This window comes from Porites lutea, chromosome 4, assembly GCF_958299795.1.
Source record: "Porites lutea chromosome 4, jaPorLute2.1, whole genome shotgun sequence".
NCBI classification, from domain to species: domain Eukaryota; kingdom Metazoa; phylum Cnidaria; class Anthozoa; order Scleractinia; family Poritidae; genus Porites; species Porites lutea.
The window spans coordinates 43,710,998-43,733,159 of NC_133204.1; the positions used below are offsets into that span (position 1 = coordinate 43,710,998).

General features: G+C 39.1%; 2 protein-coding genes across 3 annotated transcripts; both read right to left on the minus strand.

Annotated features, from left to right (window-relative positions):
* Positions 1–937: 937 nt before the first annotated feature.
* On the minus strand, positions 938–9,401 carry LOC140935815 (uncharacterized). 2 transcript variants are annotated; one of them, XM_073385380.1, is made up of 10 exons: positions 9,254–9,401; positions 9,095–9,151; positions 7,289–7,346; positions 6,357–6,383; positions 5,158–5,187; positions 5,027–5,065; positions 4,728–4,798; positions 3,601–3,677; positions 2,842–2,906; positions 938–1,987 (listed from the first exon to the last, which is right to left on the minus strand). In XM_073385380.1, the coding sequence occupies exons 1-10, from the start codon at positions 9,288–9,290 to the stop codon at positions 1,933–1,935; spliced, it is 516 nt and encodes a 171-aa protein (XP_073241481.1). In that variant the 5' UTR covers positions 9,291–9,401; the 3' UTR covers positions 938–1,932. The 2 variants fall into 2 exon arrangements, with proteins under 2 accessions (XP_073241481.1, XP_073241482.1); XM_073385381.1 differs by lacking the exon at positions 6,357–6,383.
* Positions 9,402–20,004: 10,603 nt separating this feature from the next.
* Positions 20,005–22,120, minus strand: LOC140933722 (E3 ubiquitin-protein ligase TRIM45-like). Its single transcript, XM_073383340.1, has one exon. The coding sequence runs from the start codon at positions 22,095–22,097 to the stop codon at positions 20,616–20,618; it is 1,482 nt and encodes a 493-aa protein (XP_073239441.1). The 5' UTR covers positions 22,098–22,120; the 3' UTR covers positions 20,005–20,615.
* Between the last annotated feature and the right edge of the window lie 42 nt (positions 22,121–22,162).

The following is a 22,162-nucleotide window of genomic DNA, read 5'->3' on the forward strand; positions in this document are numbered from 1 at the left end:
AAAACTTGATAATCTTTCGTTTTCAGAAATCGTTTTGATGGAACCATGCTTCCAAGTGCCCCGGTTCGAGTAGTCGCACTGAAACGTTGATCGCGAAAAAAGGGAAAAACTGACTAATTGTTCCTGGCAAAGTCTTGCTATTTACGAAACTTGCCCATGTAAACGAAGCTGTACGTTTGCAGAAACTGTTGTCAGCGAGTGTACGACACTACTACTTGCATAAAAAACAACAATTAACAATAACTGGATAACATTTGCCTGTTCTTCGGTAGTTTCAGGATATGAAGGGATAATTATTCTAGCGCATATTCTTCAAATAGCACTTGTCACGTCTCTCCCTTGATAAAAATTAGCGCGCAATGGAAGGCGGGAAGGGGAAAACGGGCGTAGCCCATGCGTAATCCTTGCCCCCCTTCTTTACCCTTCCCATGGTCCCTTGCGCTTCGTCACCAGTTACTCGCGTTTCGCGCTCGCCTTTACGAAACAATGCGAAACACGAAGCGCCTGAGGAGGAGGCTGTCTTGTTTTAAGGCGGTAGTTCAGTTATTCCTTTGAAATTTGCGTGGCGCCTTCTGCAATCCCTTTTTCTGCTAGTTATCCGTAAAAATGAGTCACTTTCATGGATATTGGCAAACATTTTCCAAATTTGGTCAATGCCAACTGGTAATAAAAAATTCGGCGGGGGATTCCGGATTTAAGCCGCAAGCCGACCAGAGAACGGAGAAATATTCGGAATGAATATTAGTTGTCGATAGGAAAGAATGCTAATTGTAGTCTGCGTAGCTGGCGGGATTAGCGTGCAAGATCCGTTTTTTTTTTTTGGTGGCGGAGCGATGGGAGCAAGCGCACATAACAATCCCGAAAGCTACTAAATTTGCGTCAGCTGTAATTAGCAGTTTCCATGTAGCCAACGAAATAATATATAGTGACAGCAGTCCACAATCAAATTTTTTATTTCAAGTCTTAAAAGGCTGGAGTATAAAAAAATCACTAGTACTATTGCGGAAATAGCCACTAACTCACTCGAAAATTACAAAGGATAATTTTGTGTGTGTGTGGGTTTTAGCGTTGAGACACAAATCTAACTGCGTTTCCTTGTACTTTTTCACCATGAAAGTAAAAAAAAATATACAAAATATGTACAGAGACGTTTAAGAGATCATATGAAGTTAGTTATAAACCAAAATAACATTAACTGTAACAAAACGGCAGTAACGTTAGTCACGTAATGACCACATAATTGATTGCTTTTCGTTTCGAGATCTACGTGTAGCCTCACTCTGCCCCCGAGGGGAGAAAACGACCGGGGGTACTGTTTTGGCGCCATATCATACCCTCAGTTTCAGTTTCCCGCGCTTTACACTGGTGGCTTGAGGAAGGCCTGAAATAGCTTGAATGAAAGTTTTATTGTAAGAGAGTACGTTACAGTCAAGCGTAACCCCCATAGATTCTAATATGAATTGATTATTTGAAAATTAAATCCTTCAGTCGCTGTCGTTACTCGAGTATAATATCCAATTCCTGCATGCATTGGAGGATCTATCACACTTTGAATGGGTAAAATACTTAAAATCATATGAACTCAAGACATTCACAGCGAGTTTATTTCAAAATGAACGTTGAGTTTCCTGGCATGTTACCTATGAAAGAATGAAGAAATAAATTTGACACTGGCAAAGACTAACGGATTCAATTTTCACATAAAGAATTCATTAATAGAGTCTATGGGGATACCGTGTGACCTCGTTGGACTGTAATTAAAAAAATATAATTATAAAGTGTCGTATTTGGCTGGCTAAAGGATTACAGCAATATTGACTCAAGAGTAAGTAGAGATGCATCGGTAGATGTAGGATTGCTGTAGGTTCCACCTGACAAAGAAACTCTTGAGGCGTCTGCAAACTGTGTAATGCTAAAGAGCATCTAAAGCTCCTAATTAACATAATCCAACGGTCTATTGAAGCCTCCTCTTCTGTTCATGTATTGCCTGCAAAAATACAACAAACACAATCGTGTTTTCGCCTGGTACTGTAACAGCATTATCACCTTTTACTTAGCCTGGTTACTATAATTATACATGTAATCATCTTTCAACCCATTTAAGGTAAACCGCGAAATTTTGGATTCTGAGATCCAGAATCCTGGGCTTTGGATTCCGGAATTCAGCTCAAGGATCCAGAATCCCGCAAACAATTGGAATCAATTGGAAGTTTCACAAACTAGGAATCCGGCAGCCAGTACCTGGAATCAGGAATTCACAGCGTGGAATCCAGAATACAAGACTGTCTTAGATTATTTTACATTAAATGTTGTCTGGTTTGTCTCCATTGCCATTTTTGAATCTAACAGAGGACTTAAATTTTTAAGCAATAAAGTTTGATGTTAATAAAAACATTAGAATTACTATTATTTAGCAACCTTAGCTGTCAAGCCAGATCCCAATAAGAAGAAGAAAAAGAAGAGTGTTTATAGGAGGTATGTCTTATTTACAAATACCATAGAAAGACAACTTGGGAAATTAAGCCCTTGACCCTGATTATTCCGGATATCACAAAAATCAAATCTAATATATTATTGTTTTAATACGCATTGTTCTGAAGGAAATAAGGACAAACACAGTATTGCATGGAACACAGTTTGACATTGTCATGGAAATCATACATTACGTGCGCATCCTACAGATTAATCACTTATCTGCTAGCACATAACTAACTAATCTGTAGGTGACGCTGATTTCCAAAATTAACCATAGGCTCCTAGCCAGTGAGAAGACAGATAGTGAGTACAATGTATAATAAAAATAAGAAAATTGTGTTGGTTGAAAATAAAGGGTCTTCTTACCTATACTTGTTGGGCTTCTTTACACTGGAGTAGCTTGAATTACAAGGACCATGAACATGCTTACCCTGTAGAGTTAAAAATAAAAGAAAAAAATGCTATAATATCAGTTTAACAACCTTTCCATCTCCCAGCCACATCAATATCACAATTATTACAGTCCATAATACAAAGAGAAACATATTGTAACCCCTAGGACTGCTGTACAAGATATGGTTAAGCAATCATGCAAATGTTTTTTTTTTTAATTTAATGGATTTTAGATACCCTCACATGCCTAAGGATACTAAAAAATAAACTATAGTTTTGCGGGGATGTATACCTAACACATATTTGGCCAGGTTTTTCTCTTGGTTTTAAAGTTGTTGAAATGTCAGACATAAATTTCACTCATCAAGAGTGATTATTATTATAAAATTATGTGGGGGTTGTCTTCACCGCTGTAATAGCAGTTTGAGTTATTGCAAATTAGCCCCCATCTCCCCCATCCCTTGAAAAAAAAATTGGGGGTTTTAATGTGATTCCAACCCATGACCTCTCCATCAGTGCTGCAGTGCTCTACAAACTGAGCTATAACAACCCATACACTCCATTGGCAGAACAAAGCAGCGTTAACACAGAGGCCATAACTTAGAACCCAAAATTTTTGTTCACATTATCTCCATTTCATGTTTCCATTTGATTACTGTTACCAGTAAAATTATCATTTAAAATCATGATCATCATAATGCCTACTGTACCAAAGCCCATAGAGAATCAAACCTTGGTTGTATCAAATTTAGAAAAACCCATCAGCTTCATCATTGCTTCCTCATCTTCATCTGGAACCTGGTCCCCATCTACAATAATTTTGCCTCAAGTTAATACTTATGACTTTGTCTTTGAGTGTAAGCACTTAAGGCTAAAATTACAGGTATTTTAGACATTCAAACCAATGACACAATGCCTGTGCTGTTGGTCTGCAATGTTTCATGTTGATTGAACTGATAGCAAATTTTGTAACTTCAATTGCAAGTTAGTATGCATGCATAATTATATTGAGATTTGAAGCATGTGGGGAAATTTGGAGAGCAAGAAAGAAGCATAAGTTTCTAGAGGCATAGACGAGAGCAACTCTAGCCTCTTGGGTGCTCACCGAACTTTTGAAATACATCTAATCTTGACACACCAACAGCTGAACCATGAACTAACGATAATTATGATAATGCTGGCATGGAAATTAACATGTGCTGCTTTGAGCATGCACTTTCGTCATCATTTCCCCATGTGGTCAACAGCATGCACAATGGAAACACGAAGCATGCTTGTACTACTGAATTTGATTAAATGAACGTTCTAACTCTTTCTATACTGAGTTTTGAACACAAACTGATGCTATGGGAAGCTGTTGTACCAAGGAAATGACCTCTAATGATGCACTCCTAAAGTAGTACAGGGACTACTTGATATAAAGGTGGGTACTGCTATCCACTGGACAATTCTCTATATGCAGTGCTCAGGATAATGCAATAAACTGCATTGGTTTCTCTAATACTTATCCGCTGGATAATTATTTATCTGATGGATAGTGCTATCCAACGTTTGAATGACCAGGGCCACCACTACACTAAGGAGAAAGTTAGGATTAGGTTTAGGAAATGTAATTGGATATTTGTTTGACATCACTATTGCAGCATTAGATAGAAAAGAGTAGTACTATTCATTCACCGATTAGAAGTAATTAAAAATACAGAGAACTTGTAAGCTACCTCAACAAACCCAGATAAGGGCTACCTACGCTACGATGGCCAGTTACCAGTATAAGCTACTTTTTTCTTTCAGACTGTGCATTTATTACTTTGATCATAGGATAGAAAAGTAAAACTATCAAAAACAGATAACATTCCTACCTGCACCACCTTCTGAGCCATTTTCAGCTTTTTTAGCTGATTCATCATGTGATTTCTCCCTGTCTGGAGACCTATGGAAAAAAAAAAATAGAGGAACTTCATTCTAGCAGTCGACAAGATGAAAAATGTTTTTGTTGAAAAAAAAATTCAAGTCATGTAATTATACAAAATAGCAAAATAGATTAGGTCAACTTTATAACAAACATTTAACAAATAAACAATGTTTGATGTAATATTTAACAAATTAACATCAAAGTAGTAGTAAATAGATCTAATAGTTTACGTAAAAATGTACTCACTTTGAATGTGATCTCCGGGAGCGTCTGGGTGATGACGACCTGCCAGAAAAAAGGAGAAGAGGAAACAACTTTTTAATACAGAGATACTTTTCATAAAGTGTTATATGTATCTGAATGAAATCAGAACTCACCTGGACCTCCGTCTTCTTGGAGACTGTGACCTGCAATGATACAAACCAAGGATTTAGCTAGAGGGGTGTCCAGGGATCCTGTTAACACCCACTTTCATAAGAAATTCAAGGAGAAATGACATGAACTCTGCTAATATTATAATGGGAAAACATGCCTCCTGGGCAGAATGCACTGTTTTCAATGTCTAGCTAAAAGCCTGATACAAACTAAATTAATAATATAATCCTTGAGGCTGTGCACAAGAACTATTAGAAGCTATCCAGAAAGGTAAAATGGGCCTACTTTGCATGTTGCTCAGGGCTGCCCAAACTGATTCCGCAAGGTAGTAAGTAAGTAGTAGTTTATTTATACATGTAACACCTAAGGCCCGGTTCAGAGGCTGAACTTTTCATGAGCCGAACCTAATTTGAATTAAGGCCAACCCAAATTGTCTAGACGGCCTGAATTGACTCAGATGCAGATCTTAATTTCAGCCGAACTAAATTCAAAAGAAGAAAAACGCTCATTTTTGTTAAACTGCTTACAAAATGCGTTATTATTATTTATGCATTTATTAGGTTCAGTACAAATGTACATGAAAAGTTCGGCGTCTAAATCAAAGCCATTGCAAAGTCGTTCCACGGTCAAAATTCTCAGCCGGGCTAGGCATGAAGAAAGACCGAGGTTCAGTAAAAACCGAAGTGAAAACTTTAACCACAAAAGAACTAATTTAAAAGGGCCAAATTTAACAATAACATTCAGAAAATGGTCACAAACTGTGATAGCAAAGAATAAAATCGATTTTAAAAAAGTAATAATGATGAAAATAACCTAATAATTTATATATGCAAGGAAATTCAATGTTGTGGCTATAGACTCATTTAAAACTGGAGAGACAGCTCTGCTACGCTCATTCATGATATTTCAATTTTTTCCCTTTATTTATTTATTATCCATTTATTATTTTAATATTATTGTTATGTGTTTGGTGCAGTAAATTAAACCATGAAAGTTGAGGGAGGATTAGTGGAGAGGGGGGTGCTTAATAAATTTTGACTGTTCAATAGGAGGGAGAGGGGGAAGCGGGAAGGTTATTAGAGAGATTACGGTAAGAACATTTTGCATTGCCATATCTCAGTAATGATGTCTTTAGTCTGCAGACCTACTAGCTCTTGAGTTGATACACACAAGACAAGGGAATAAAAGTAAATTATTTTACCTCCTCTGTCTTCGTGGGGAAGGAGATCTAGGAAAAAGGAAACATAAACCATCATATGGAACATTACCTAAAGCTCTTTATGGCTACTCAGTTATCATGTATAGTGTAAAGTAGAAATTCCTATCCTTAAAGATGAAAGTAAAGGCTAACTTAACCCATTCGCCCCTGAACCGCCCGTAACCGCCCGTGCGGATCCAGGTCCTTTCTACCCATTGTGACGTCATCAGTTTTATAGGTCAAGGGCAACTTTCTTCGCTAACTTGTGCAGAGTGAAGAGATCTTTCAAACCATACCAGAATGAGTACAATTCAGTCAAGGACTCCGGAAAAACAAGCAAAAAACCACGTGACATGGACCTGAAAATCTCCATGAAAATCTTGTTCCATTACCCACCTACCTTTACTTTCACCTAATCCTAAGATCCTAAAAGCTTTCCTAAAAACTCTTCCCACCAAAATGAAGCCTACTAAATGTCCAGCAAGAGAAAAAAAATGAGGTAATAAAAGCGAAAAAAGAAGGAAGGAGAGAAAGCGAAAAGTAAAAGTCAAGACTGCTGTGTCACTTTCAAACCAAAAAATTTTGCTTTCTGCGCATGCCCGAACTTCTCAAGCTGATGTTTTGCATCTGGATCAGAAGGCCGCGAAGTGTTCGACCTGTAAACCAGTTTGTGGTAAGTTTTAGCTCTTTATAGCACAACAGTGACCAGAAAACCACTCGACTAGCTTGAAAACGCGTTTTTCCGCAAAATCTCCAGGAGCGAATGGGTTAAAGTCCCAACCTTAGAGTAGCAGACAAACTTAAAAAAAAAAAACAAACAAAAAGTCTCATCTACTTGAAAAGCTGTACTCCCAAATTAATAACATCAATCTTCATAAAAACTATGGCAAGGAATAATCAATGATGAAGCAATGCAGTATTTTGCGGATATTTACCTTGAATATGATCTATGCCTTCGTCGCTTTGGTGATCTGGATCTACTTCGTCTGCGATCTGAAAAAAAAACAATCAAAGTAAAAAAGAAATACAGGGAAACAAAGAAAGGTCTACATATAACTGTCAAATGTTTCATTTTAGCAATTTATCAACACTGTATTCTAAACCTGGCAAGAATATTGTCTAAGTTGCTAGAATGACTATTTAACAATTATCCCTTGAGCCTGAATGGGCTCTGAGTCACTAATAGCCACAGAGGCCAAAGGCCAAATGGGCTATGGACTCAGAGGCCATGAGGACGAGGGGAATAATAATTATTCCCCTTATTGTTTTACTAAAATGGGTGATTCCAGAAAATATCCATACCCTACCACGGGTGGCATGAGTATTTTAACCCCCCCTTGCCCTCGGAAATTCCAAAATGCTTATCCCCCCCTTGCCCTCCGAATTCCAAAATCACTAACCCCCCCTCTCCTCCGGAATTTTCCACTTTTGTTTCAGACCCTTTGGAATTCCTGTTCGTCTGCCTAAATCTTCAAACGAACGAGAAACTTGCACTTTTTCCCTCTGCAAAAGAATTCTGTTCATAAACAGTTTTGAATTAAACAGCGCATCAAAAGGCACGCTGTTGGATTTTACTACCTACATGTTGGCGTGAAAATCGGCGTGAAATACAAAATCTGTCAGGCGTTCTATTTGGAAACGAGAGACTGGTGCGAGTTTTCAGCACGCAACAACACATCGTCGATCGACAATCGGCGAGAAACACCGACTTGGTTATATTTTTATTAATCAGTTGACTAATTCATCAACTTTAAGGCCTCTTCGATGTGGAGCTTGCAGCACAAACCATCTGCTTACCCATCTGCATGAACGCATACTTCTTCCGTGGTCGGTTCGTGCTTCATTTACAAACTGGGAATGTTAACAGGTCAGCGATTTCAAGCGGAGCTTTCGCCGTCTTTCCTCTGGAAATTCACTGAATTCAGAGCTGAAACACCCCCCCATGCCTTTGGAATTCCAAACTGCGTTACCCCCCCACGTCTTCGGAATTCCAGTCCAAGAAACCCCCCCTCTCCCTCGGAATTCCAAGATGCCGCCCGTGGTATGGTATGGATATTTTCTGGAATCACCCAATTCAACTAGTTGGTCAAAAATATAGAGACAAAACAACTTTAGCTTGTTAAAAATAGACTTTTCTCCTTTTTTTGCCACCAAAAAGCTGGCACTTTTCGCTACTAGTGGGCTATGACAATAATTGTTAACAATAATATTATTAGCCTAGTATATGCTTCACCAATCAGAATGCAGCATTGATAATAGACCACTAGTTGGATTTTACTAATAACTTAATAGGTACTTTATAGCAATGGTGATAGCATTTTGTTAAGCCTTAGCTGAACCAAAATTCAGTAACTGAATCCCTATCCTACTATCATGCTTCGCATGTCCTCCAAACTGAATGTTAATGAACAAGCCTATTTTTTAATTATCATAAACACAAAGAATAAAAAAATAAAATAAAACATCCATGCATTTGCTGGTATTTTACTTTTTGCTTTCTGCTTCTGGGTCCTTGATGACATTATCATATATATAAAATTATAAAATTGTACAATATTTATAAAATTCTGACTAGTGAGAGGCAGACAAACCTGAAGTGTTTGTTCTCTGTTAAATGGACACTATGGAAAGTCCATTTGGTGACTTTTAAAGCTGGTTTCACTGTTTTCATTCATTGGTGGCTTACCACAGCTCAAGAATTTCTTATCTTAACTTATTTAGGGAATCGTATTTTGACTGACCTCCGCCTTTCTTTCTTTCTCTAGATCTCGATCGGCTACGGCGACGCTCCGTGAAAACTAGAAAAAATAAAAATAATTAGCAAAAAAGCGATGGAAATAACCGATAACATAACCATGCATGGCTAAAAGACGTTTGTTGAACGTTTATAGCGGCCTCACCTCTGCCTCGAGGCGAACGACTCCGACTTCTTGCCATACGTTTTATTATACTTTTAAGGTTCTTGACATATGCGTGGTTTAAACCCAAATGGTATTAGGAAAAGAGTAATTAAATTTACTTTTAAAGCTAGGTAGAAAATATACCACTGTTTCCCCCAACACCGTTCTCTCAACAAACTCAGAACTCTGGTTCCTGTCTAGCGGTTTCCTATGTAATAGCATGCGTGCGCCTCAGTTTTGTTGCCATCGATCGCTGGCGCAGGGAAATGTTCCCGTGAGCCCAGATAACCCGTGGATAATCCACCCGGTAATTCTCCCAAAATATTTATAAATGCCAATTTTTTCTCTAAAAATCTCCAAATTTATTCTAAAAATGCTGATTTATCCCAATTTTTTCCCGAAATAATCATATAATCATATACTTGGGACCTGCGCAATTTAAATGTAACCACAGGAAGAACAAACCTTCAGTCAGTGGCTCGTCTCGTTTACATATAATTTCTCTTTCAAACAAACGATAACGACAATAAGCTCTCAATAGAGTTTGACATTTCATGTGGCATAACCGAGGCCAAAAACATGACAACTGTATATTTCTAAACATTATCGTCCAAAAATCCTAACATTTTCTAAAAAAATTTCTAAAAATCACGTTCTAAAAAATCTGGATTTATGTATCTAGGCCTACTACTGGAGGGTTGAAGATTTTGATACAAATTTAGAATAACTCTAAAGTTCCATAAACCAGTCAGCAAAAGCTACATCTCTTGCCCTTGTAATGATCTGTAAAACAAGGAACAGGCCCGGAACACACCGGGTTCTGGCTAATCAGGGGAGAGTTCCGTGTAATGACGCACGCAAACAGTTTCGCCGCTTGTCAACTCGCATCCGTGAGCGCCAAGAGATAATATGGCTCTTGGTGAGCGCCTTGTATCGGACAAGACTTCTCATGACTACAAACTCATTGCTTCATCCCAAGCTTGCAGAGAATCCTGTTCTACGGAATGTTTCACTATCCTTGATACCGCCGCCTCTGGATTCCAGTTTAAGATTAAGGAGGCGATGTTTATTAAGGGGGAGAAACCTGAGCCTGTTCCGGATGCTCAGACGGTGGGGAGCGGGCGAAAAATTGACGGGGGAAAAAATAGGGCGGGAAAAGGGAGGGAGCATTTCACGCTCCCGCCCCAGTCTCCCCTCGTTTTTTCCCTTCGTGTTTCTTTTTGCGCTCACCGCGTACGATTTAACTTGTCCCCACCAACTGAACACCTGGAACAGGCTAAAGAAACCTATTCTAAATCAACAGGCGAAATATGTGAAACTGTCACTGTTCATGTAAGATGAGCTGTTAATTTTGCTGTTTCTTTCTCTCTCTTCACTGTTCTTTTGTCACATTTAGTTTTCATCAAAATCGTTGTAATTAGCAAATTCAAATTGTAACGAGCTTCTACAACTGAAAATGCCATAAGTTTGCCGAAACATGTCTGGTAAATTTAAAATTGTTGTGTTATTTCTATTCACTTTCGTATGACTGTAAACTGGCAAGTTAAGACCCATATCACGAAGAACTCGTGATTTTAGAACTCCCTTGTAGTCCTTTATCTCACAACTATTAACTGACTCAGTAAAAGGGTCTGTAAAAAGTGTATGTCAGTTCTCCCCTGTTTCTCAAGCGATGATATTTTACTGCCCAGAATCTGCTCGCAGCATTATACTTACAATTAATTTGTAACCTCTAGTTCTACTGTTATCATAATTATCATTGACATTGCTGATTTTTTAAACAGGCTGGGCATATTTCTTTTACTAGCACTCAAATTACTTTAAGGTGTGGGATAGGTCTCATTAATCCTACTTCGCAATAGTTCTCTTATTTTATCCCTTTCTGATATCGGATACAAAAGATGCAATCTTTGCAAACCCACCAGACTAAGTCGAGTCGAACTAAATTTCAGTTCTCTCCCACTGGGTTAAATAACAAACTGAATTAAAATGTTCTCAGACTCGCAGTGGGAACTTTGTTGTCGTGCCGTGGGAAAGGTTCAGGCTTTGAAATTACTCGAGTGTGAGCTATTCGGAGATTAACCCAAGAGTCCAAAAATCAAACTGACAAGTCGATTTTCCCGTCAAAATGAAATTGAGTTTGTTTTTGAGTGTCGCCCTACAATTACTAGTGGAAATCGAAGGTGAGGCCAAAAATTATTATCAAGGAGCTATAGTATATCTACTTAACTTTATTGGCACGGTTTTTGTTCACGGACGGTTAATTGGTGAATTTAGCGAAATAACACTGCAGACACTGATCGAAAATATTTTCAGTTCCTAGATACCACATCTATTGTCAAGATAAAAAGGTGCAACCAAGTAAAATTCAGTTACATATAGTTCATCTTTTATTAACTTCACCCCACTAGTTCCATGGGAAATGAAATGGGGCAACAAATGACAATTTCAGTTTAGATACAAGAGATCTAAAGGGTCAAAACGTAAAACCCTGGGCCGAGTTGTTCAAAGCCGGGTTAAGATAACCCAGGGTTAGTGCGAGATTTGAATTCAGATTTGAAAGCTTAAAAAGCAAATTCAGTTTAATTCTCTTTGTCAACAACTTGATGATCGGCTACTCTAAAAAGAATAGAGAAAATTGTCCGAGAAAATGCTTTTGATGAAAAGAAAAAGAGACCCGGGTTAAAATTTAACCCCGGGTTAGCGCTAATCGGCCTTCGAACAACTGGGCCCTGGGCGATTTTGAAGGCGAACAAACAAACACCTTAATCAGATGCCCCGGCAGTGCCACCTAAAAAATCAGATGGTGTTATCATTGATATGAAACTTTATTAATAGTTTTTGTACTCGAGATTCATTTGCTTAATGTTAAATTATCCAAAATATGGACTTTAGGTGCATCAGTGGGGTTAAACTTCCCACATTAATCAAGAAAACAAACACACATGTCACAAAAATGTTTCTTTTCAAACAGCACCGAGTCATGTAGATTTGTTTGCACCTTTACTAAATGATCGACTGTAAAGGGAAATTTTGAAAAATTCGGCGTCCCCAACTAGGCCGTATTATGAAAATACATTATACGATTATTTTGATGATTAAATTCAAAAACTACCCACTTGCAGATGAAAGCCGATTAGGATGATTTTTATCAGTGCTGGTTCAAATCAGTTGGGATCCTTATAAAACGTGTAAAGTGTAAAGTGACTGGCTGTCTGAGAGCTATGGACGCTACGAGATTCCACTGAGGTTAAAGTGGCTGACATAGATAATCGTGCTGCATACCACAGTTTTCCCTTTTTTAACTGTTTATTATTAGAGAGTTTATAAAGCTTCACGTATACGGCAAACGGCAAACGTTAGAATCAAGTCAGTGAGAATTACTCAAAATAGAAAATGAGCAGATAAAAACCACTCAAAACAAAACAACTCTTATGGATAAAAATTGCTTGAAACAAGTACTAATTTATGCGTAGAAATAATGAACAGTAAACGACATGTAAACGGAAAACTTGGTCACGTGGTACAAATTCGCGCTTGGCGTTTTTGCTTAACCTCTCTAATACGATCACAGATACAGGTGGTGTTTTCTAACTTGGTGGAATCACTCTCATCATGACATTTAAAGGTGACGGACCGTTAAAAAAAAACTAAAACGGGAGGGCTAAGTACAAAAAAAAATTCCGGCAAGGGCAAATTACCCGAACAAATGCGTGCACAGCAAACAGCGCATGAATTCCTCAGTCAGGGGTTCGTCGCCCTACCAAGGTATTTCCTTCATGCCGGTTGGAGTGAAAACCTCCATAGTTTTAACGAAAGTTCTACCCATACTTCTGTGCAGAGCGGATGTCCACGACATGAACGACATTTTGTTTCGGATATCTCTTGGAGAAAGCTGATGTGGAAGAGTTCTCTTCAATGTTAAACTTAGGGAAGTTAGTACATACGATAAATTCTTTAGTACAATATATAGCAGGCATTAAGGTGGGTGCGGTTTCTTTAAAGTCCAATATTTCCACTGGTAACTAACTGTGCACGCAATAGAGGGGAGAAGTGTGACGTCAGGTTCCATGCTAGAAAAAATTCTGGATCACAACAATGGAGAGCTTAATCAAGCACGACGGCGACAACAGCGAAAACAAAACAACAACTTTGCACGTACATCACGCTTTTTTGTTCATTTCTTAGCCGTAGTTGCAGCGCCCGCTCTATGGAGCTAGTTTGTGAACACAGCACAAAAATTTTCTTTTTCTTTTTCTAAACTCAGATAGGGTCCTTTCGGATTCAACCCCAGAGAATTTTGCCAACATTTAACAAATTAAATGAAACTGAATAAGATCGATGAAGTTTGAAACAGTGCGAATTCACTTTTTAAGTGACGTTTTTGGTTTGTTGTCATCCAGAAATGTTGCTACCGTGGTAACGTGACGTAACGACTTCTCCTATCTATTAGCACCGCGCTATAAGGGACATATACACATAAACGGCCATCGAGCAAAAACTGTTCTCATTTAAACTAACCGTAACATTTTTGCAGGTAAGGAACTGACTTCAATAGTTTCCTCATCGATCTCTCCCGCAAAACAAAGACTTCAGGAAAAGCCTTTGTCCTCAGCTACCATAGCTACTGCGGTTGATGTCATACCAACAGCATTTGTCGGTTTCGTAACATCTTCGGTTTATGAAGCTTACCCTGCTAATAAGGCGCAGAGGCTCCGAAGCCAAATGTCTGTTTCAAATCTGTGGCAAAACGCCTTGCTCCAAACCTCAAAAGCAAATGCGAGTTTGCAAGTACCATCTGCCACAGAACTCTTCACAGATTCTCCCAAAAACTTTATCTCCCCAAATCTATTTACGTCAGTCCAACTAATTTACAGCAAAGATTACCCTTTATCCTCCACTACGCCATCTACGTTGTCTATTTTGCCAAACTCGATGTCGAACACCAGGAATTCCAGGAAGGCGTCATCTTCTTCCAGCTCGGTGACCACTTTGTACCATTCACAAACCTCCTCTCATCAGGCGCCGTCCAGATGGAATCGCGTATCGATCTCAATATCTGCTTTACATCAAGTGGAATCGTCCGCAGGATCAACAGAACGTCACTTTGAAGAGTCTCACCCTCCTCACACATCAATATTACTGTCACAGTCAAAGTCATTATCTCCATCGTCACAATTGACATCAGAATTTGGTTCGTCATCATTGCCATCGTCATTCTTACCACCGTTGGTACAATCATCATCATCGTCACCAAGGTCGTCTAAATCTCCACCATCATTGTCTCTATCACCATCTTCATCATTGCAGATATCATCTTCTGCGCCAATTCTACTAATGTTGTTCTCATCGTCCTCGACAACACTATCACCATTATCACTATCACCATCACCATCATCATCGCCATTATCATCACCATCATCATCACCATCATCATCACCATCATCATCATTATCATCAACATCATCAATAACATCACTGCCGTCATCATCATTATCAAAATCGACATCGATTTCAGCATCACAGTCATCGCCAGCTTTATCAATATCTTCATCACTATCAATCTTGTCATTACCTTTTTTACCTGTTGTAACGTTATCGTTACCTTTTACTTCCTCCATTGTCCACCTCAAAATATCATCTACTGTAAGTTCCTCTATTTACTCAAGCAAAGCAATAGAAGAATATTCTACCACCGTGCTGGCAGAGGAAAAGGCTGAAGAACCCACTAGTATAGAACCTGCTAAAGCTCTTCAGATATGGGCAGCAATTCTTACAATTGAAAACATGGAATTCACTCGAGACTTAGCCAATCCATCCTCGCAAACATTCAGGAAACTGTCGGGTACCTTGACGGTATTACTAAGCAACGTTTTGAATCAGGTTTCTGGATTCCTTTCTGTGCACGTTAAGAGTTTCCAGAGGGGAAGCGTCGTATGCATGTTCGACATCCATGCAAACCTAGAATCCTCAGCAACAGCCGAAGATTTTGAAAAGGCCTTAATCGATGCGGCAAACAACAGGAAAATCGGGAACTATCATATAACTAACATCCAAGTTAAAGACAATGTAAAAGCTGTAATGAAAGAGAAGACGCCTCAAGGGCAGCGCTATTTTCTTCTTAGAGTGATTGCAGTGATCATATTTGCCGTAGGAGTGGCTGTGCTAATCGTACTCTTTATTGTTAAGGTAAGGTCCAGAAAGTCAAAAGATAACGCAAACCTTGTCTTTTAAAATAAACTGAGTTTAGAGTGATTGCAGTGATCATATTTGCCGTAGGAGTGGCTGTGCTAATCGTACTCTTTATTGTTAAGGTAAGGTCCAGAAAGTCAAAAGATAACGCAAACCTTGTCTTTTAAAATAAACTGAGTATATAGTTTCCCTCACGAGGCTAAGCTTTGCATTTTCATGATCGGTTTACGGAATTCTGAACCCGATCCTGAAATAACTTGGCAGGGTTGAATGAATTAGATTGGCTGTCACGCATATGCGTAATCCCACCAACTCTTTGTGTGACATCACAATAAACATTCCATGTCCGTCAAGAGAGAATGTAGCTCATTCTCTCTTGATGTCAGTTTGACTTAGGTATACTCTTCGCTCGCTTATGAGAAAAACAGGGGATAATGGCCAACACCCATTCGTGTCCGCCTATGCCAGGAGCCAATCTATAGGGCTCTTGACTACTGTACTCTTTTGCAGCGTACAAAATATGCTATGCCCTTGACATGAGGGGTACGAGTCAGAATCCTTCAAGCAAACCATATCACTATGAGAAGTTCCAATCGTTTTCGTCCTTTAACGGTTTCTGAAAAATGGGTGAGGCATAGTTGTACCGATTGGGAAATATTTTAGCTGGCTGGCAACCAAGGGGTTTTTAACAACGTGACGAGTTGAAATTTTTGGATCAATCAGGTTATCTCAGCAGTTTTCTTATATTTTGAAATATTTATTTTCCTCTTACATAGGCTATCAGAAAAAAGAGACGACAGAGGAGTGAAGGCTTTGTAGATACCGGGGAGGTTTATCCACTAAGCGAATTCAATACCACAAACACTGAGATGGGAGAAAGAAAACCAACATTAAGAAAGAAAGTACTGATGTCTAGTGATGGAGAACTAGATGAGGACGCAAACGAACTAACACCATTTTACAAACCTGGCTACGCCCAAGCGTGAAGCTGGATCAAAAAGTTAGTAGTCAAGGGGTAGTCAATGTCATTATGATTTCGTACTACTTGTAATGGCAGAAAATAATAATTCTTAACAGTAAAAAACAACTTATAGTGAACTAATCATGGAAAAGCCGTTATTATACCAGTAAATGGACAAACTGTTAGAGTTTGAAAAGCGTCCTTGGCTAAGGACGAATAGGCTGAAGTGAACTTGGTCTGACGTTTCTTAAGTAAATTAAGGCATGGTTCAACAGCTAGTTTCCCGTAAAAGTGAAGCGGGTGGTCTATAATAATGAACTGTATGCCAATTTTATATTTGATTGTGTCACATGCCGGAAAATTCGGTCAAACTTAGTTTGATGGCCGGACTGAACTGATGTCATTCAGGGTGTTGTTCAGCCAGGGACAGCTTTGTGTATCAGTGAGTTAACCTTATAAATACGAGGTAGCGTAGTTTACAGTAAGACGCGTTAGAGAATTCGAGTGCTAAATCCCGCCTTTGATAGACCATTTCATAGTTTTTGAGGGGTGGGGTATGGGAAATTGGGTGAGGGAGGCTGTGTGTTTTTTTTTAATTGAAGGTCGGATTTAAATTTACTTTTTTAATAGGAATCACCGACTGCAATTCTTTACTACGTAAATTAGGGACCAAGAAGTCAGAGAAGTATTGCACGACGCTCTGATGATTTTCATAATGCAGTGCTTCAACCTAGGAGAGAGGCCGGGTTTAAGTCTACTTGCAGGAGATTACAGGAAGGACAAGTAAAGGGAGATTTTGTTTTATAACTAGGAGCGCAAAGCACACAACTCATAGTTTAATCAAAGCATGAGCGTAATGCACAAAACAATGTCGAACAATGGGCGTATGACGGTCATGATGCCCCTTAGGTTTCTTCTTAGTGATAACAACTAAAGAACTAAACATAGAAATACAAGAAAACTCCGAAGGCTAGCACGGCCAGAGGTCGCTTCACCTTTTCCGTGGAAAAGGAGGAGAAGCGACATCGGATTTCATGTTGCAAGACCCCTCGGAAAAGAATAGTCTGAGTATCAGGCCTTGCTTATAAACTGAGGGTTGTGGTAGAGGAGAATTTAGAGTGGGAGGTGGGAAGCCGTGAACACATGATACTCAGGGCGCTCTCCTGGCGCTTTCCCAGGGTCAGAAGTGACCGGCCAGACCATGGCTGGAGCAGTCATTTTGACGCGGGAGGCTTTTCCCAAACGGTTTTTGCTAAGAAACCATCTCCTTCGTGCATAGTATTTAAGATTTGACTGATCTGGTTGGATAGTCTCGATTAAAAGTGAAATTCTCGTTACTACGGGAATGGTCTGGCCCGTCAGTTCTGACAAATGGAATTGGGGGGCTCCCAAACAAGTGACTACAGGCGTAGCTTATAGTCACCTGTCAGGCCGAAGAAGAATGAAACACTCCCCTCGATCAGCTCCCCCGTTTTCTTCCTATTAGATCCGATCTAATAGTGTGTTACTATTTATTCTTTATGGTCTATCATATCATTGCTCTCGCCAAATTCACATGCAAATCAATATATGTACCTAAGGGTGCAAAGAAAGTCAGTTCTACAGCTTGCCATTCGGGCAAGCTGTAGCTAGCACGTACTAGCCCAAAAGTCATTTCAACTAACCCGAAAAATATTTTTGATGAGCATTGGTTACAGTTCTTCTGTAATTTGAGTTCCCCCCCAAAACCACATTTGCCCGTCGGGTAAGTTAAGAATAGAAATCACTAGCCCGGTAGCAAAATCCAATAGCCCCGGCTATCGGACACCACTTTCTTTGCACGCTGTAGCTGCTGTAAATGTATCATATGTAGTTAGATTTATTTGTTAGATTGATTTATCTTATTGTGTAATACTTTTTTCCCGCAGACATGTTTTTAAGCAGTATTGCTATCTTTTTAATTGAAAGTGAAATAAATATTTTGAATCGGATTCTGCTGTATATTATGACTATACGCCCGCAAAGCATGCATATTGCATTCCGCTCAGGAGTCTGGACCCAATGCGACCTACAACTGAGTTTAACCAGTCTAACTGTTAACTGAGTGATTTCTCGGGCTCCAAGTTCTGCCCGTGGATGACCGTGGATCAAAAAAGTGCGGAGGATCACAAAGTACTTGCAGGGTGAATAACAAGGAATTTGTACAAACCTTACCAAACCTTGAAAGAAAGTACAAAATGCCGCTTGATTTTGGACGGAAAGCTTGAAAAGAAGGTAACAGGAACTCAGTAATGTTTGGTCCTCGAATATCCTGGTACGGCGATCTACGCCAGCAAGGTGTTTTCACCTGGGTAAAACACTCCAGTGAACACTCTAATATCAGTGTTTTATCGAAGTTAAAACACCTTTTCTACCGTGTGGTTATGACCCGCGAGTTTATTTAGCGTTTCCGATAACTTTAACATGACTTCAGTTCTTTTTTAGTCTTTTTAGTGTAGTACATGTTTTTTAGGACTTATTCATAATCCTCAAACTATGGAGTATGCTTATATTTCCGCTGCCCCAATTTCGGGGAATGAATCAGGTGATGTGGCTAGGGACAGAATGAAGGAACTACCATAGAAGCAAGAATTAATCTTCGTTGACTATGAAAATCTTCACACACTATTTTAATCATAAATTCCTCCCTCATTACATTTTATGAACAAATTATGTCACTAGCAGTTTATCAATTTCTCCTAGCTACCACATAAAATACTTGAATAATCACTTTTTGGCCTTGCCTATAAAATGTAATACTCCACTAATAGTAACTACAAATATTAAGACAAATGTTTTCAACATTGATGGCAGCCTTCACAGCATTTATGATAAAAAATCAATTTAATTAATACTGAATATTCATTATATTGTTCAGTAACGGGATCTGTATAATCATCCAGTTTGACAGTCTGCATTTGAACACTGAACTGTTACATTGAGAATTAACGTTGCCATAACTAGACTCTACTTGCCAGTCCATATACCATTTTGTATTATAACGATCTAATCTTTGAGTCTTCACATAAATCATCTTTATAATAGTACCCTAAATTTAACAACCCTTCAACACAGTTTCCTTTTTGTCTTCTTCTTGATCGTGGATGAGAAAAGGAGGGTCTGCCTGAATCGCGTCAAGCCTTTCAAGTTACCACAGCTCCAGGTTCTGGAGTAGTCAATCTTGTTTTCTCTAATCAAATTGGTTTTTGGAGTTTGAGCAAATTGATAAGACGACAGTCACAACCGAGCCTCCTGTAGCAAGCGCATGGCTATTAGGCCTGAGTTTGAAAACTATTTCCAAATAACCTGCCGCACATGCATAACAAATTTAGATCTTACTTAATTCATGCAGCCTTACTCAATTTCACCATACTCTGTCTCTAGCAAGGGAAAGAAAGACTCTACTGGCAGGGTGAAATTTAACTTACTAACCTTGTAGGTTGTTGCTATGATGCAAATACAGTCAACATAATTTTTAGAAATAATGTTTTTGTTGTCATTAGATATAGCTGCACTGTAAAATTTCGACTTTCTAAGTTCACTATAATTTTTTTTCATACACATTTAACCTAAATTTTTTCATTTAACTTAGCTTACTATAACCTATGTAAGTTTTTTACTTCAAATTATGTTAAGGATGGAACCAGCTATGCTGGTTTTAAGTACCTCACTGGTGGTTCTACTTGTACATTGAAGATTGTTGGTGTTGGACATTTTTGACCCAACCTCAAAATTATCTCAGGAACATTTCAAGTGATATTAGTCACAAAGTTTTTTGTGTTATTTTTTCACCTCAGAATGTTCACACTTTTATTCCTTGTCGTAGCAGTCCACAAAGCCCAGATACTATTTAGCAATACAGTCAACTGTCTCTAAGACGGACACCTTTGGGACGGGCACTAAGTGTCCGTCTTAGAGAGGTGTCCACCTTATAGAGAGTCAAACAAAGGGAGTAAAGAAAGGCAGGGACCAACTCTAAGTGTCCGTTTTACAGAGGTGTCCATCTTATAGAGGTGTCCATTAAGAGCGAGTCAACTGTAATCACCACCCACTTCTTTGTAACAATTAGCACATGTACTTAATATGCCCTTTGTTCACATAACGTGAGTAATTTTATAAAAATGGCTTTGCCAGGACTCTCAATATAACGTTGAACAGTGCTGATTGTTCATCACTTAATGACCAGTAAGTCTAGTTAACTCCAAAGTATTTACTAGACTGGGGGCTGAGGTATGGGCGAATAGGGACCTGAATCCCATCCCAAGCATCCCATTCACTTGACCGCTGATTATAGATGACAAGTTGTTTGAAATCCAAATCAAGGTAAAACAAAAGCAAGTCCCCACACTGCCAGTTACCGATTGAGCTGACAATAGCAGGTGAATTAGGATAGTATTTCTTGCCATCGCTCCAACACCAGGTGCGATGACCATTGGTGACACCTACTTCGAATGCTGCTGTGTCAGAGCACCTTCTGAGCTTGCCAGGAGCTAAAATTCGAACCTGCCATGAATGCCAACCATGTGTGAACCAACATCCTGTTAGTGATTCCTGCTCTTGGCTGTAGACCTCAGCTGGAAGAACAGCACAGTCAGAGTCAAGAATATAGACGGAAGAGTCCACCTTCCAGCGTATTGGATTCTCTGAGATACGATGTCCTGCGACAGACACTTGTAAAGTATAGGTACCTTGCGCGGTAGGGTGATATGAGAATGTGTGATTTTCATTCTCACTGCCCATCATGACATTTTGTGGCTCTTTTTCACCTGGAAGAGTGACTTGTGCTTTCACTAAGCTTGGAACAACTTTGTTTGTTTTTCTGTGCCTATCCATTGTCATCACAACAAAGTAGGACCTCTGCTGACACCTTGAGGTAAAAATCTCACCATCCTTCCCTCCCAGCATGCTCAAAAAATACTGACTACCCTCCTGAATATCCTTATCACTTATATGTGCCATCTTGTCAACAATAGCATTGACTGCTAAAGAGTTGTCAACTTCTATGGAGAAATTGCTTGTGCGACATGGTTCCCACTGCAGAGCAAAGTTGTTAAAATCCAGTACTCCAGAAAGCTGGTTTTTCATAGTTACAACTTCAATGTCTGACATACGGCCCAAAGCATGTTCAGTGTATTCCACTCCCTTGTTAATATCCTCCAAAGCATGTTTCAAGGCTTCCTGCTGATCTTCAAGCTTTTGAACCTTCTTGTCACGCAACACAGTGACGTCTTTTTTAAGCCGGGCTCGTTTATCGTTTAAGATTGCTATATTTTGGTTGATGAGGTGGTCAATCTCTCGTTCCGCTTCAGAAGCTCTTATTTCCACTTGTTTCTGCATTTCTGAAACCCAAACTATGGAGCCACGAAGAGCTGCCATCTTTTTCTTTGTACTGTTTATGCTCCCTTGGATAGCTTGTCGCTCTTTAGCACTTGCATTTATGATGGAAAGGTACCTGTGGTTTCTGTGCCGTTCTCTCACCACACAGTTCCGGCATACCATGTTGTTGCAAGTTAGACACAAGAACTTCACAGGGTCTGCAGGATGTTCACTGCAAAAGGGTACCATAACCATTGTTGATGCCACATTTGTAGGATTTGTGGTGTCCATTTTTTCTGAATTACTAATGGCTAGTAGTGAAGAATATCTTAGTCTACTTTGACATCTGCTAATCATTCATCAAAACTGCAAATAGAAATAAAATCATGATAAAAATATATTATCATTGCTTACTATAAAGG